This window comes from Oncorhynchus tshawytscha, linkage group LG10 (assembly GCF_018296145.1).
Source record: "Oncorhynchus tshawytscha isolate Ot180627B linkage group LG10, Otsh_v2.0, whole genome shotgun sequence".
In the NCBI taxonomy this organism is placed as follows: Eukaryota; Metazoa; Chordata; class Actinopteri; order Salmoniformes; family Salmonidae; genus Oncorhynchus; species Oncorhynchus tshawytscha.
This window is the reverse complement of record NC_056438.1, coordinates 61,719,296-61,736,732: the sequence shown is the minus strand read 5'-3', so window position 1 is coordinate 61,736,732 and position 17,437 is coordinate 61,719,296. Positions and strand designations below refer to the sequence as shown.

General features: G+C 45.6%; 1 protein-coding gene across 1 annotated transcript in view; it reads right to left on the bottom strand.

The window, feature by feature from the left end:
• LOC112260581 (PH domain leucine-rich repeat-containing protein phosphatase 1) overlaps positions 1-17,437 on the bottom strand; it is an 86,566-nt gene that overhangs the window by 24,464 nt on the left and 44,665 nt on the right. The window contains exon 2 of the mRNA XM_024435809.2: positions 779-975. Within this exon, the coding sequence (XP_024291577.1) occupies positions 779-975 (197 nt within the window). The remainder of the gene's footprint in view (positions 1-778; positions 976-17,437) is intronic.

Sequence of the window (17,437 nt, the reverse complement as noted above, 5' to 3'; positions counted from 1 at the left end):
AATATAGACACACACGAACATGTATGCACATGTAGATAGGATTATAATTGCATACGCAAACACACACATACGGTACATGCACTCATGCACACACACACACTGTGGAGATGAATCGTGATCTAGAGGTTGTGTCTTGTGCATGACATGATGTTTGAGCTGTGGATGTGGTGGGATGTGGACAGTCCTTTGTATAGCTAGCTACAGTGTGAGGCAGGGTGATCGAAAGCCTCTTTCAGGAGGGCCCTTAGGGCTTATTCAATGGGCCGGTCTATCCTTCCCTGCTGCTGATACACAGCCATAAAGCCATAAAGGGATAACAGCCATTAACCAACGGCTACCTCCCTAATTCCCCTTTTGGAATGAGAAATGCCAAGCCAGAAAATGTATTTATAGGGAAACTAGGCAGAACCACGATAAGACTTAAATTGGAAGACAAGGTAAATAGGCTGAGAATTCATTGAGGGTATAGAGTACTTCATTATGTGGGGAAAACAGATAAGAAATAAGATGTTGGAAGAGTTAACATTGATTTGCAATGATGGCTTATTGGCCCTTCACCAGGATTCTGTCCCTGAGTTGATTAAAGACTGTTGATTTATCTCTATGATTGCACACTGATGACACAAGAATGAAGACAAATGGAAAAGGAATAGGAAAGTTGGTGATGACACAGTAAAGGGAGGTTTGCTGAAACTTTGTGATTCTACTGAATGGGGATGTCTATTCTAGTCATTCTATTTCTATGGTGTAAGTAACAGCAGTCCGTGTCTTACTGTACCTTTCCTCCGATGAGGGGCAGGATGTGCATCTTGCCCGTGCTGCTGTCTTTGACGGAGGAGACGATGAGGCAGGTGCCACACAGGATGACCTGGCGTCTGGTCCACCGGTTTACTGGTAGCAGGAGTTTCCCTTTGCGGACGTTATAGGTCCCCGACAGCTGCACGCGCTCCGAGCTCTCAATGCTGTGGGGCTTCCCTGGAACATACACAAGGAGAGGGAGTTAGCATCCAGCTAACATAAAACACAGGTGTGGGGGATACAGTTAGCATCCAGCTAACTCAAAACAGGGCCAGTAGCACAGAGACCAGAGTGCTGCCTCAGTACTTAAAGTATCTATTAGCCTGATGCTAATAAAGTGACATTGTAATAATTTATTACTATAAAGAAAAATAAATATTATGTACATACAGTACATATAATATACACTTAGTGTACAAAACATTAAGGACACCTGCTCTTCCCATGCCATAGACTGACAAGGTGAATCCAGGTGAAAGCTATGATCCCTTATTGATGTCACCTGTTAAATCCACTTCAATCAGTGTAGATGAAGGGGAGGAGACGGGTTAAAGAAGGATTTTTAAGCCTTGAGACAATTGAGACATGGCTTTTGTATGTGTGCCATTCAGAGGTTGAATGGGCAAGACAAAATACACTGCTCAAAAAAATAAAGGGAACACTTAAACAACACAATGTAACTCCAAGTCAATCACACTTCTGTGAAATCAAACTGTCCACTTAGGAAGCAACACTGATTGACAATACATTTCACATGATGTTTTGCAAATGGAATAGACAACAGGTGGAAATTATATGCAATTAGCAAGACACCCCCAATAAAGGAGTGGTTCTGCAGGTGGGAACCACAGACCACTTCTCAGTTCCTATGCTTCCTGGCTGATGTTTTGGTCACTTTGAATGCTGGCGGTGCTTTCACTCTAGTGGTAGCATGAGACAGAGTCTACAACACACACATGTGGTTCAGGTAGTGCAGCTCATCCAGGATGGAACATCAATACGAGCTGTGGCAAGAAGGTTTGCTGTGTCTGTCAGCGTAGTGTCCAGAGCATGGAGGCGCTACCAGGAGACAGGCCAGTACATCAGGAGACGTGGAGGAGGCCGTAGGAGGGCAACAACCCAGCAGCAGGACCGCTCCCTCCGCCTTTGTGCAAGGAGGAGCAGGAGGAGCACTGCCAGAGCCCTGCAAAATGACCTCCAGCAGGCCACAAATGTGCATGTGTCTGCTCAAACGGTCAGAAACAGACTCCACGAGGGTGGTATGAGGGCCCGACGTCCACAGGTGGGGGTTGTGCTTACAGTGCAGGACATTTTTCATTTGCCAGAGAACACCAAGATGGGCAAATTCGCCACTGGCGCCCTTGTGCTCTTCACAGATGAAAGCAGGTTCACACTGAGCACATGTGACAGACGTGACAGTCTGGAGAACGTTCTGCTGCCTGCAACATCCTCCAGCATGACCGGTTTGGCGGTGGGTCAGTCATGGTGTGAGGTGGCATTTCTTTGGAGGGCCGCCATGTGCTCGCAGGAGGCAGCCTGACTGCCATTAGGTACCGAGATGAGATCCTCAGACCCCTTGTGAGACCATATGCTGGTGCAGATGGCAATGGGTTCCTCCTAATGCAAGACAATGCTAGACCTCATGTGGCTGGAATGTGTCAGCAGTTCCTGCAAGAGGAAGGCATTGGTGCTATGGACTGGCCCGCCCGTTCCCCAGTCCTGAATCCAATTGAGCACATCTGGGACAACGAGCAGTGTTTTTGAGCAGTGTATGTAAGTGCCTTTGAACGGAGTATGGTAGTAGGTGCCACTGGTTTGTCTCAAGAACTGCAACGCTGCTGGGTTTTTCACACTCAACAGTTCCCATGTTGATGAAGACTGTCTGAGGCCACCCTCTGTTAGCATTTGGCGCTGAATAGCTTTTCCCCCCTAACAGTGATAGTCAGATTATAGATTGGATGATGACAGGTGCTCTCCTCTACTTCAACACTAATTTGTTCTATCAGTCTTTGAGCTGTCTTTATTCCTTTCATAAATCCATCCATCTGTTCATTTCCCTTCTGTGACTCTCTCGCTCTCATAGAACCCTCTTTACAGAACCCTTTTTTTCTAAGAGAGAAAGGGCTAGAGAGAGACGGCAGTGTAATACTACAAGGTAAGTACTAAGTACCAGGACAAGCTCTTACAGCTTTGAATAATTCAACTCCGGTCTCTTACATGCAGACTAACACAGGAGGCTTGCTGTACAGACTAACACAGGAGGCTTGCTGTACAGACTAACACAGGAGGCTTGCTGTACAGACTAACACAGGAGGCTTGCTGTACAGACTAACACAGGAGGCTTGCTGTACAGACTAACACAGGAGGCTTGCTGTACAGACTAACACAGGAGGCTTGCTGTACAGACTAACACAGGAGGCTTGCTGTACAGACTAACACAGGAGGCTTGCTGTACAGACTAACACAGGAGGCTTGCTGTACAGACTAACACAGGAGGCTTGCTGTACAGACTAACACAGGAGGCTTGCTGTACAGACTAACACAGGAGGCTTGCTGTACAGACTAACACAAGAGGCTTGCTGTACAGACTAACACAGGAGGCTTGCTGTACAGACTAACACAGGAGGCTTGCTGTACAGACTAACACAGGAGGCTTGCTGTACAGACTAACACAGGAGGCTTGCTGTACAGACTAACACAGGAGGCTTGCTGTACAGACTAACACAGGAGGCTTGCTGTACAGACTAATAATGTGTTGTATTGTCGTGGTAGAGTAGTGTGTAATAATGTGGTATGTGTTGTATGTTATTGTGATTGGACCCCAGGATCCAGGATAAAAAACATATACAAAAATACTGAAGTAGCCCTGATATTGTCAGAGATCAAGGGGGACATTAAAGCATTAGAATATTCAAACTAAGGTTGAAAGATGCATTCACTGAGGAAGACCTCATGTTCTGAAAAACAAACTGAGAAAAGGGCAAAATAGTTTGAATAATGAGCTACTGTGATGAGCATGTTTTCCCTCTGCATCATGACAATTCAGTGACCTTAACTAAATTCTTTGATCTCATTTTCAGGTTGAAATCAAATCGATAACCTACTTTGCAAATGGACATCTGCCTGGTAAAACACTGAGCGTGTTGTAAAGTACAGTACAGAGGTAGTGTTCCAGTAACTCACTAGCTGGGGTTTACAGGTCAGAAGTGAGATGCTGTGATGCACCTCACCTCTTTACAGTACAACCCAGTTCATTTTCATTCTTGAGCTTTCGAGTGGGAGGAGACATTGTTGGAATAAACAAATGATTTATCAGCTTTAGACTCAATATGTCACATGGTCAATCTCACTGTACTTAGGGCCTTACTGGAACACTTTCTCTTGAACATATGTATATGTGAAAACACACACAAACAACCCAAACCTCACACACACCCTATACACTCATGCTCAACACACACAAAAACACACAGTCCCCACCCACCGACGCAAGCACTCACTCACTCTGTGACAGTGGTAAACCATCTCCATGTGCATCAGAGCTTTGTGGGTCTGTCTGTGTGTAGACCAGACCACTACTCTGGCTGTGTGGGGCTCCCATGTGAGCATAGTGTTTACATGGGGTCCAGGGGTGGAAACTTCTTGACATCACCATTGGCGGAGAACAATATGCTAATTCAGTGGTCGCATTTAGTCTCATGCTGGAATCAAACCCACAACCCTGGTGGTGCAAGAACCATGCTCTAACCAACCGAGCCATCGGAGCAAGGACAACTGCATGTGTTGGCCTAGGCCAGGTGTATATTCAACTGAAAGGTAGACCTTGGTGATGGAAGCAATGCAAGGCCTTGGGTCAAAAGGACACCAAGGCCTTGGTTTTGTGCGTGTGGGGGGTTCTAGGAGCCTGTTGAGGTGCTTTGGGACACGTGTGTGAGTAGGGAGTGGTGTGTGTTTGAGGTGTTTGTTGCCGGTTTCTCAGGACGGCTTCCTTCACCTTCCACCAAGCTCAGGAAAGGCCTTCGTTTCCCCTTTCCACCCAAACACACACTAACTTCAAGACACATGGCCAAATCCAGACACATATTCATGCCTTGTATGGCACAAAGCATAGTAATGCAGGGAGGTTTAAACTAATCCCAGATCTTACCCAGTAACAACTTCTCATATTTAAGTGTGTAAGCCCCTCCCCTGTGTGATAACCAGGCCACTTCCCTTACCACCGGTCCTCCTCACTACACACGTATAATCAGGCTGACCTGCTAATGAAACAAGACACTGCAGCACAGACACCTCCACCACTGGGCCTGGGCATGCTGTACTACAGGGCTCTGACCCATATTACACACCACACACCTGGCTGGGAATGACAACAAGCCCCACTTACTTACAATGAATGCTATGGTGCTGTGGACCGGGACAGATGAGAAATGTATTGGTAAAGTAGTGTAAAGGAGGGTTTGTGTTCAGGCTTCAACCGTCTCCTGCTGCCGGGTCTTGGCTGCCTCTTACAGCAGTGTGCATACCAAATGGCACCCTATTCCCTATATAGTGCCCTGGTCAAAAGTAGTGCACTATTGTGGGAATAGTTTGCCATTTGTGACGCATCCTCTGTCCTCCTGTATGAGATTGATATGATCTGAGGTTTTGTATCGAGGCCTTTCTCACTGCTGAGGAGCTGGAGAGAGACATCCTCTGTCCTCCTGTATGAGATTGGTGTGTTGTATCAAGGCCTTTCTCACTGCTGAGGAGCGGGAGAGAGACATCCTCTGTCCTCCTGTATGAGATTGATATGATCTGAGGTGTTGTATCGTGGCCTTTCTCACTGCTGAGGAGCTGGAGAGAGAGATTGATATGATCTGAGGTGTTGTATGGAGAGAGACATCTCTGTCCTCCTGTATGAGATTGATATGATCTGAGGTGTTGTATCGTGGCCTTTCTCACTGCTGAGGAGCTGGAGAGAGACATCCTCTGTCCTCCTGTATGAGATTGATTGACTGTGAGGAGCTGGAGAGAGACATCCTCTGTCCTCCTGTATGAGATTGGCCCTTTCTCACTTCTGAGGAGCGGGAGAGAGACATCCTCTGTCCTCCTGTATGAGATTGATATGATCTGAGGTGTTGTATCAAGGCCTTTCTCACTGCTGAGGAGCTGGAGAGAGACATCCTCTGTCCTCCTGTATGAGATTGATATGATCTGAGGTGTTGTATCGTGGCCTTTCTCACTGCTGAGGAGCTGGAGAGAGACATCCTCTGTCCTCCTGTATGAGATTGATGTGTTGTATCAAGGCCTTTCTCACTTCTGAGGAGCTTGAGAGAGACATCCTCTGTCCCCCTGTATGAGATTGATGTGTTGTATCAAGGCCTTTCTCACTGCTGAGGAGCTTGAGAGAGACATCCTCTGTCCCCCTGTATGAGATTGATATGATCTGAGGTGTTGTATCGTGGCCTTTCTCACTGCTGAGGAGCTGGAGAGAGACATCCTCTGTCCTCCTGTATGAGATTGATGTGTTGTATCAAGGCCTTTCTCACTTCTGAGGAGCTTGAGAGAGACATCCTCTGTCCTCCTGTATGAGATTGATGTGTTGTATCAAGGCCTTTCTCACTTCTGAGGAGCGGGAGAGAGACATCCTCTGTCCTCCTGTATGAGATTGATGTGTTGTATCAAGGCCTTTCTCACTGCTGAGGAGCTGGAGAGAGACATCCTCTGTCCTCCTGTATGAGATTGATGTGTTGTATCAAGGCCTTTCTCACTTCTGAGGAGCTTGAGAGAGACATCCTCTGTCCTCCTGTATGAGATTGATGTGTTGTATCAAGGCCTTTCTCACTTCTGAGGAGCGGGAGAGAGACATCCTCTGTCCTCCTGTATGAGATTGATGTGTTGTATCAAGGCCTTTCTCACTGCTGAGGAGCTGGAGAGAGACATCCTCTGTCCCCCTGTATGAGATTGATGTGTTGTATCAAGGCCTTTCTCACTGCTGAGGAGCGGGAGAGAGACATCCTCTGTCCTCCTGTATGAGATTGATGTGTTGTATCAAGGCCTTTCTCACTGCTGAGGAGCGGGAGAGAAGCATCACTGTCAAAGAGTGTTCAAAATAATACAGCTACTGTAGTACATCCTTCAGAGGCTTTTTATTATCATCAAATTATGTTTGATGACTGTTGTTTTCCACCACTGACAGTGAAAAGGAGTAATGAGATTTTGAAGAAGGTAAGAAAGAGAGGAAGTGAGTAACAGCCAACATATGAGGGAGAGTGAAAAAGAGATTGAGGCATCAAAGCCAAAGGAACTGAATAACATTAAGAAATGCTATAGATGCAAGTAAAGAAGTATGGCAACCTACCAAAAAACAATTGGGCAACCACAAATTCAATCCCTTTTAGACAACTTCCTGGTCAAAACATTTCACTGTAATAGTGAAGGTGTAAACTTGGCAGTAGAAAACCTAAACAGTATATTTGACCTCTCAGCTTCCCTATCGAAACTAAGAGTTTCAAACAGAACAACGGCAAAAATATATAACAATGACAAACGGTTTGATGAAGACTGCAAAAACCTAAAGAAATGAGCAAACCTATCCAACCAAAAACATAAAGACCCCGAGCCTACGCCTTCACTATGGTGAATCACAAACAAAACAGAAACAGAAAAGTACAGTACAGAAAATGAAGGAACAGCACATCAGAAATCAGCTCAATGTAATTGAAGAATCCATAGACTCTAACCACTTCTGGAAAACAGTAAAAAAACAACATCCCTCTCTCCCGACACTATCAACATACAGCTAGCTGGTTATACACTGCACCGGCAGGAAAGAACAGGGGCGTCTGGTAAGACAAGGGGCGGTGGACTATATATTTTGGTAAATAACAGCTGGTGCACAATATCTATGGAAGTCTCGTGCTATTGCTCACCTGAGGTAGAGTATCTCATGATAAACTGTAGACCACACGATCTACCTAGAGAGTCTATCTGTATTTTTCGTAGCTGTTTACATACCACCACAGACTGAGGCTGACACTAAGACAGCATTGAATGAGCTGTATTCTGACACAAGCAAACAACAAAACGCTCACCCAGAGGCGGCGCTCCTAGTAGCCAGGGGCTTTAATGCAGGGACACTTAAATCGGTTTTACCAAATTTCTAACAGCATGTTAAATGTGCAACCAGAGGAGAAAAAAAACTCTGGATGACCGTTACTCCACACACAGAGATACAGTTGAAGTCAGAAGTTTACATACATCTTAGCCAAATACATTTAAACTCAGTTTTTCACAATTCCTGACATTTAATCCAAGTAAAAAAATCCCTGTCTTAGGTCAGTAAGGAGCACCACTTATTTTTAAAATGTGAAATGTCAGAATAATAGTAGAGAGAATGATTTATTTCAGATTTGATTTCTTTCATCACATTCCCAGTGGGTCAGAAGTTTACATACACTCAATTAGAATTTGGTAGCATTGCCTTTAAATTGTTTAACTTAGGTCAACCATTTTGGGTAGCCTTCCACAAGCTTCCCACAATAAATTAGGTGAATTTTGGCCCATTCCTCCTGACAGAGCTGGTGTAACTGAGTCCTGTTTGTAGGCCTCTTCGCTCGCACAAGCCTTTTCAAATCTGCCCACAAATCTTCTATGGGATTGAGGTCAGGGCTTTGTGATGGCCACTCCAATACCTTGACTTTGTTGTCCTTAAGCCATTTTGCCACAACTTTGGAAGTATGCTTCGGGTCATTGTCCATTTGGAAGACCCATTTGGACCAAGCTTTAACTTCATGACTGATGTCTTGAGATGTTGCTTCAATATATCCACATATTTGTTCTTCCTCATGAGGCCATCTATTTTGTGAAGTGCACCAGTCCCTCCTGCTGCAAAGCACCCCCACAACATGATGCTGCCACCCCCGTGCTTCACGGTTGGGATGGTGTTTTTTCCCTGCAAGCCTTCCCCTTTTCCCTCCAAACATAACGATGGTCATTATGGCCAAACAGTTCTATTTTTGTTTAATCAGACCAGAGGACATTTCTCCAAAAAGTATGATATTTGTCCCCATGTGCAGTTGCAAACCGTAGCCTGGCTTTTTTATGGCGGTTTTGGAGCAGTGGCTTCTTCCTTGCTGAGCGGCCTTTCATGTTATGTCAATATAGGACTCGTTTTACTGTGGATATAGATACTTTTGTACCGGTTCCCTCTAGAATCCTGACAAGGTCCTTTGTTGTTGTTCTGGGATTGATTTTCACTTTTCGCACCAAAGTATGTTCATCTCTAGGTGACAGAACAGGTCTCCTTCCTGAGCAGCATGACAGCTGCGTCGTCCCATGGTGTTTATACTTGCGTACTATTGTTTGTACAGATGAACGTGGTACCTTCAGGTGTTTGGAAATTGCTCCCAAGGATGAACCAGACTAGTGGAGGTCTAAAAATAAATAAATATGAGGTCTTGGCTGATTTCCATTGATTTTCCAATGATGTCACGCAAAGATGTTAATTAGCCTATCAGAAGCTTCTAAAGCCATGATAGTATTTTCTGGAATTTTCCAAGCTGTCAACTTAGTGTATGTAAACTTGTGTCATGCACAAAGTAGATGTCCTAACCGACTTGCCAACACTATAGTTTGTTAACAAGAAATTTGTGGAATGGTTGAAAAACAAATTTTAATGACTCCAACCTAAGTGTATGTAAACTTCCGACTTCAACTGTACATATAAAGCTCTCCCTCAACCTCCATTTGGCAAATCTGACCATAATTCTATCCTCCTGATTCCTGCGTACAAGCAAAAATTAAATCAGGAAGCACCAGTGACTAGATCAATAAAAAAGTGGTCAGATGAAGCAGATGCTAAGCTACAGGACTGTTTAGCTAGCACAGACTGGAATATGTTCTGGGATTCCTTCGATGGCATTGAGGAATACACCACATCAGTCATTGGCTTCATCAATAAGTGCATCGATGAAATCGTCCCCACAGTGACCGTACGCACCTACCCCAACTAGAAGCCATGGATTACAGGAAACACCGGCACTGAGCTAAAGGCTAGATCTACCACTTTCAAGGAGCGGGACTCTAACCCGGAAGCTAATAAGATATCCCACTATGCCGTCTGATGAACCATCAAACAGGCAAAGCGTCAATACAGGACTAAGATCGAATCGTACTACAACGGCTCCGACGCTCGTCGGATGTGGCAGGGCTTGCAAACCATTATAGACTACAAAAGGGAAGCACAGCCGAGAGCTGCCCAGTGACACAAGCTAAACTACTTCTACGGTCGCTTCGAGGCAAATAACACTGAAACATGCATGAGAGCACCAGCTGTTCTGGAAGACTGTGATTATGCTCTCCGCAGCCGATGTAAGACCTTAAAACAGGTCAACATTCACAAGGCCGCAGGGCCAGATGGATTACCAGGACGTGTACTGCAAGCAAGTGTCTTCACTGACATTTTCAACCTGTCTCTGTCCGAGTTTGTAATAGCAACATGTTTTAAGCAGACCACCATAGTGCTTGTGCCCAAGAGCACTAAGGTAACCTGCCTAAATGACTAGCACTCACGTCTGTAGCCATGAAGTGCTTTGAAAGGCTGGTCATGGCTCACATCAAAACATCAACATCATTATCCCAGAAACTCTAGACCCACTCCAATTTGCATACCGCCCAAACAGATCCACATATGATGCAATCTCTATTGCACTCCACACTGCCCTTTCCCACCTGGACAAAAGGAATGCCTATGTGAGAATGCTATTCATTGATTACAGCTCTGCGTTCAACACCATTGTGCCCTCAAAGCTCATCAATAAGCTAAGGACCCTGGGACTAAACACCTCCCTCTGCAACTGGATCCTGGGTCACCCTCAGATGGTAAGGGTAGGTAACAACACATCCGCCACGCTGATCCTCAACACAGGGGCCCGTCAGGGGTGCGTGCTCAGTCCCTTCCTGTACTCTCTGTTCACTCATGACTGCACGGCCAGGCACGACTCCAACACCATCATTAAGTTTGATGATGACAACAGTGCCTGATCACCGACAACAATGAGACAGCCTATAGGGAGGAGGTCAGAGACCTGGCTGTGTGGTGCCAGGACAACAGCCACGCCATGAACACCTAACCAAAAGGCTACCCAGACTATTTGCATTGCCCCCCTCTTTTACACCACTGCTTCTCTCGGTTGTAATCATCTATGTATAGTCACTTTAATAACTCTACCTTCATGTACATATACCTCAACTAACCGGTTTCAAATTGGCTTTTTACCAAATTACCGTATGACAGAACAAGTATTTACCCTGCACACCCTAATTGACAAACAAACAAACCAAAACGAAGGCAAAGTCTTCACATGCTTTGTTGATTTAAAAAAAACTTTTGACTCAATTTTGTATGAGGGTCTGCTATGCACATTGATGTAAAGTGTTGTTGGGGGGGAAAACATGCCACATTATAAAATCCATGTTCACAAACGAGTGTGGGGTTAAAATTATTTTAAAAGACACATTTATTTCCACAGGCCATGGGGTAGACAGGGATGCATTAAGCCCCACCCTCTTCAACATGCATATCAACGAATTGGCAAGGGCACTAGAACAGTGCAGACAAGGCAAGAAAGGCCTTCTATGCTATGAAAAAGAACATTACATTCGACATACCAATTAGGATCTGGCAAAAAATACTTGAATCAGTTATCGAACCCATTGCCCTCTATGGTTGTGAGGTCTGGGGCCCACTCACCGACCAATAATTCACAAAATGGGACAAACACCCAATTGAGACTCTGTATGCAGAATTTTGCAAAAATATACTTAATGTACAACGCAAACCGCAAACAATGTATGCAGAGCAGAATGAGGACTATATCCACTAGTTCTCAACATCCAGAATATTGCTGTTCAATTCTACAACCACCTAAAGGGAAGTGACGCCCACACATTCCACCACAAAGCCCTCACCTACAGAGAGATTAATGTAGAGAAGAGTCCCCTCAGCCAGCTGGTTCTGGGGATCAGTTCACAAACACAAACAGACCTCACAGAGCCCCAGGACAGAAACACATTTCAACCCAACCAAATTTTGAGAAAGCGAAAAGTTAACTATTTGACACACTGGAAATAATCAAAACATAGCAAATTGGAATGCTATCTGGCCCTAAACAGAGAGTACACAGTGGCAGAATACCTGACCACTGTGACGGAGCCTAAATTAAGAAAATCCTTGCCTATGTACAGACTCAGTGAGCATAGCCTTGCTATTGAGAGACGCCGCCATAGCCTGCCTCCTCTGGAGAACCAGGTCTGCCTATGTCCCCATGCCTGCCCACAAAATGAGGTGGATACTCAGATACACATCCTATCCTGCCAAATGTATGACCATATTCGAGACACATATTTCCCTCAAACAATTCAAAAACAAATCCAATTTTGATAAACTCCTATCTATTGGGTAAAATACCAGTGTGCCATCACAGCACCTGTTGCCAAAAGAAAAGGGCAAACAGTGAAGAACAAAACACCATTGAAAATACAACCCATATTTATGTTTATCTATTTCACCCTATTTATTTCACCCTTTGTACTATTTGCAGATTATTACAACACTGTATATAGCCATTATATGACATTCAAAATGTCTCGATTCCTTAGGAACTTTTGTGAGTGTAATGTTTCCTGTTAATTTTTTAAATGGTTTATTTCACTATTTCACTTGCTTTATCAATGTAAACATGTTTCCTATGCCAATAAAGCCCTTTGAATTGAGAAAGCGATGGACAGAGGGAGCAGGGTAGAGACAGACAGAGGGACCTCCCTCTCTGTGAAGAACCGTTGTCAGTGCTGGGTGTGCGCTTAGGTAGGACACACACGCACACGTAGCTGTAGCGGTGGTGAAGACCATACAAGGTGACAGGCTGCTAGGGACAATTAGCGTGTGGGCCAAGGTAGCGCTATTATACTGACCTCTTCCCATCTGCCAGCCTGGTGGGCTGGTGCAACATCTTACAACCTTCAGGACTATCCACCATACTGCACTGTGTGTGTGTGCACCTTCAGGACTATCTATCATACTGTGTGTGTGTGTGTGTCTAGTACTTAGCTATGTACTAAGTAAGTAGGCAACCGTTAGGGAGACACTATTGCTTTTAGGGAGTGATTTTCAACAGGGTCTGAGAGGTCTGTGACTCCACACTTTCATAGCTTCTAAAAGCCCTAATCCTTCATTAGTAGCTTCTTAATCCCCTAGACATCCTCTTTAAAAGTTCCCAGATGTTCTCGCACAAAGAGTCTGTACAGAAGATTTACAGGGGGTTGCCTATAATGCTAGTGTGTGTGTTTGAATGCGTGCATTTATTTTCTTTGGGAGAGCATTGACAACTGCCCCAGTCTCTCTAGGCTAGGCTGAGTGACATTTGGTTTAGTGCTCTGACAGCTCCCGTCTCCTGTCACACAGACAGAACAGCATTACAGCCAGGGAGCATCACTGTCAGCTCAGAGCGTCTCTAGACATGTTCTAGGATGCCATCCAAAAGACCTTCCTCTCCTCCTGTTTCCCCTTCATTTCCTCTCCTCTCCCCTGCTCCTCCCCTTCAACCCCAGTATTCACCTCTCCTCTCTTCCCTTTGCTCTCCTCTTCCTTCTCCCCTCTCCCCTTTTCCGCTCCCCCTCTCCGCTCCCATCCCCACTTCCCTACTCTCTGCTCCCCTTTCCCTCTTCTCTCTTCTGCTCCCCCCCCCTTTTTCCTCTCCGCTCTTCCGCTCCCCTCTCTCCTTTTTCCTCTCTGCTCCCCTCTCCCCTTTTTCCTCTCCTCTTTCGCTCCCCTATCCTCTTCCGCCACTCTCCTCCCCCCGCTTCCCTCCACTCTGCTCCCCGCTACTCTTCCCTCTCCGCTCCTCCCTCTACTCTCCTCTTCCCTCTCCTCTCCGCTCCTTTTCCCTCTCCGCTCCCCTTTTCCCTCTCCGCTCCCCTTTTCCCTCTCCGCTCCTCTTCGCTTCCCTCTACTCTCCTCTCCGCTCCTTTTCCCTCTCTACTCCCCTTTTCCCTCTCCACTCCCCTCCCCTTTTCCCTCTCCCTCTCCGCTCCCCTCCCCTTTCCCTCTCTACTCCCCTTTTCCCTCTCCACTCCCCTCCCCTTTTCACTCTCCTCTCCGCTCCCCTCCCCTTTTCCCTCTCCCTCCCCCTTTTCCTTCTCCGCTCCCCTCCCCTTTTCCTTCTCCGCTCCCCTTTTCCTCTCTTCCACTCCCCTTTCCTCATTTCCCTCCCTCCCCTCTTCGCTTCCCTCTCCTCTCTCCTGTCCTGTCTTTCTGCTCCCTCTCTCCTCTTCCCTCCTCACTTCCCTCCCTTCGCTCTCTTCTCCCCTCCCCTCCCTTTGCTCTGCTCCCCTCCCTCTGCTCTCCCCTTCCTCTGCTTTCCTCTTCTCTCCCTCCTCTCCTCCCCCTGCTCTTCCCTCCCCACTCTCTACTCTCCCCTCCCCTCCCTCCCCCTGCTCTCGCCTCCCCACTCCCCTCCCCTTCTTCCCTTTCCTCTCCTCTCTTACCACAGGAGCAGGGGACAATCTGCCATGGCGCAGGTGACCATGAAACCTCCATGTCTAATCAAGAGGACAGAGGAGGATGATTAATGATTTGATGGATGTCATGGAGGAATCCTGGTGACTCAACTCAGATCCAGCGTTTGATGAGGAAGACACACATATGCGCACACACACGCAAAACAAATACATTTACTAGAATTCAGTACAAAGAAACAATAGATAAGCAATATACAGAAAGTTAACTTTGAAACTGTTCAAATGACATCCAGATCAACAGAACATTCACAATCAAAACATTACCCTTACATGCTGACCAGACCGGACACGTCGCATGCGCGAGCATCGCAAAATAAATGTAGAAATCCATGTTATTCAATTATTGCACCCACACTGCTTGCGCGCGCCAACGAGCGTCTGCGACGCCAAGGGCTAAAATAGAACTCCTTTCTATTTCTGACGCAGATCGCGCTGAAAGTCATGCCTCTCCCATCTCATCATTGGTTTATAGAAGCAGCTACCCACGTGCCATCTCCTCATTGGTTATACCCACGTGGGTGATTGAAAGACGAACTGTTTTGCCGGTCTTTGTGGTAATACTATGGAAGTTTAGATGCGCTCACCATATAAGTTCAAAGATGAAAAAGCCTGGAAGGAGAAGAGATGACTAGAAATGATTCGGTTGGCTTTGGTTTTATGTGTGGATTAAATGTCAGAGTAGAGGACCTTGTGCATTTCAGGTAAAATAACTCAATGTTTATATCCCAGGACAAATTAGCTAGCAACAGCAAGCTAGCTAAATAGGACAAATTAGCTAGCAAGTGCAAGCTAACTAGTTAAATTGCCATACATGTTTAATGCTTTTCGACCTGTCCCCAAATGAATGCCATTGGTTCAGAGTTTGTTTTGATATTTTAACCTGCGTGTCGTGATCGCGTTTGGTGTAGGGGGACAAAATAAATGTATGCACGATGGCGCAGCTGGTTTGTGTTCCATGTTAGAGTACAGAACAGACTCCTGTTATTCCAGTGAAGGTGTTTTCCCAGCAGGTCAGTGCAGTGCCACTAGGGGCAGCTGGTTTGTGTTCCATGTTAGAGTACAGAACAGACTCCTGTTATTCCAGTGAAGGTGTTTTCCCAGCAGGTCAGTGCAGTGCCACTAGGGGCAGCTGGTTTGTGTTCCATGTTAGAGTACAGAACAGACTCCTGTTATTCCAGTGGAGGTGTTTTCCCAGCAGGTCAGTGCAGTGCCACTAGGGGCAGCTGGTTTGTGTTCCATGTTAGAGTACAGAACAGACTCCTGTTATTCCAGTGGAGGTGTTTTCCCAGCAGGTCAGTGCAGTGCCACTAGGGGCAGAATGGGGGTGAGTTCCTGCCCGGGAGACGACATGGAAGCCAGAGTGTTGTGTAGCGCTGAATAATCTTTGTTCGACTCCAGCCATTGGCCCACTTTCACGTTTACTGATTATTTTGTGGGTTTATTTAACAGCAATGACTTACGCACAACGTGGATATCTACCACACACACACTTGGCCTCCCTGACCTAGTATGTATCTATGTCCATTTAGAAGAAGTAGGCAGAGAAAAGGGATGTCATGCTACAGACTTCCACTTGAATCATGGCTGACTAGTGGGACTGGAGAACACACACACACGATTCTATTCTAGTTCTATTCCATCCAGAGGAAGAGGGGAAACATTTAAATGCCATCAGAATCAAATATAGTAGTAGTCCGTCTATAGTGCATAGTCTCTTCGCCCCTACCTACATATACAAATGACCTCGGCTAACCTGAACCCCCACACATTGACTCGGCACCGGTACCCCATGTTGCTTTGCTATTTTGTGTTACTTTTTATTATTTTCTACTTTAGTTTATTTGGTCAATATTTTCTTAACTCTTCTTGAACTGAACTGGTTAAGGGCTTGTAAGTAAGCATTTCACAGTAAGGTGAACACTTGTTGTATTCGGCGCATGTGACAAATAAAGTTTGATTTGATTTGTCAGGGAGGCACCTTTCAGTCCCATCCAGCACTATTTATAATTCAAATACTGTACAAAAACATCAGATCAACCAGCTCTTTTATATACCTAATGTCTATTCTTCAGAATATTCCTGAGGGTGAAGGGAACCTTATCAGTGACCATCAATCTCGATCAAGTAAAGTAGTCCGATTAGGAGTGCCTGATCTGACACGGTAGTGTATTAGGTGTGTACTGATCAAGATTTTTTGAGATACTGAAACAGTCGTGCATTCCCTGAACAGTGTTCTGAATCCCAATTTGAGCGTGCGAACATGAGAGATAATCTGGTTGCTATGACGTCATTACAGTTGTTTACTGTGACATCATTACAACTGGTTGAAATGTGGTTGTAAAAGAGGATTTTCCTCAGTGATTGCCTCCAATGAAAGAGAGAGAGGATTTTCCTCAGTGATTCCCTCCAATGAAAGAGAGAGGATTTTCCTCAGTGATTCCCTCCAATGAAAGTGTGGGAGGTTGATGTGATGTGTGTGTGTGATGCATGTGTGTGCTCCCCTCTCCTGACTCCCACTGTTATGCAACGAGCATGTTATGAAACCTTACATTTGAAACACAAGCCCTTTGAACACACACACACACACACACACACACACACACACACACACACACACACACACACACACACACACACACACACACACACACACACACACACACACACACACACACACACACACACACACACACACAGCTCTCAGCATAGTCTTCAGTGACAGAGGCCTGTGTGTTTGTGTGTGTAATCTGTGTGTGCTTGTTTGTGCATGTGTAAGGGCTATTTGACAAAGAAGGAGAGTGATGCATCAGATGACCTGGCCTCCACAATCACCCAACCTCAACCCAAATGAGATGGTTTGGGATGAGTTGGATCTCAGAGAGAAGGAAAAGCAGCCAACAAGTGTTCAGCATATGTGAGAACTTCAAGACTGTTGGAAAAGCATTCCAGATGAAGCTGGTTGAGAGAATGCCAAGAGTGTGCAAAGCTGTCATCAAGGCAAAGGGTGGCTACTTTGAAGAATCTAAAATCTAACAAATATTTTGATTTGTCTAACACTTTTTTGGTTACTACATGATTCCAT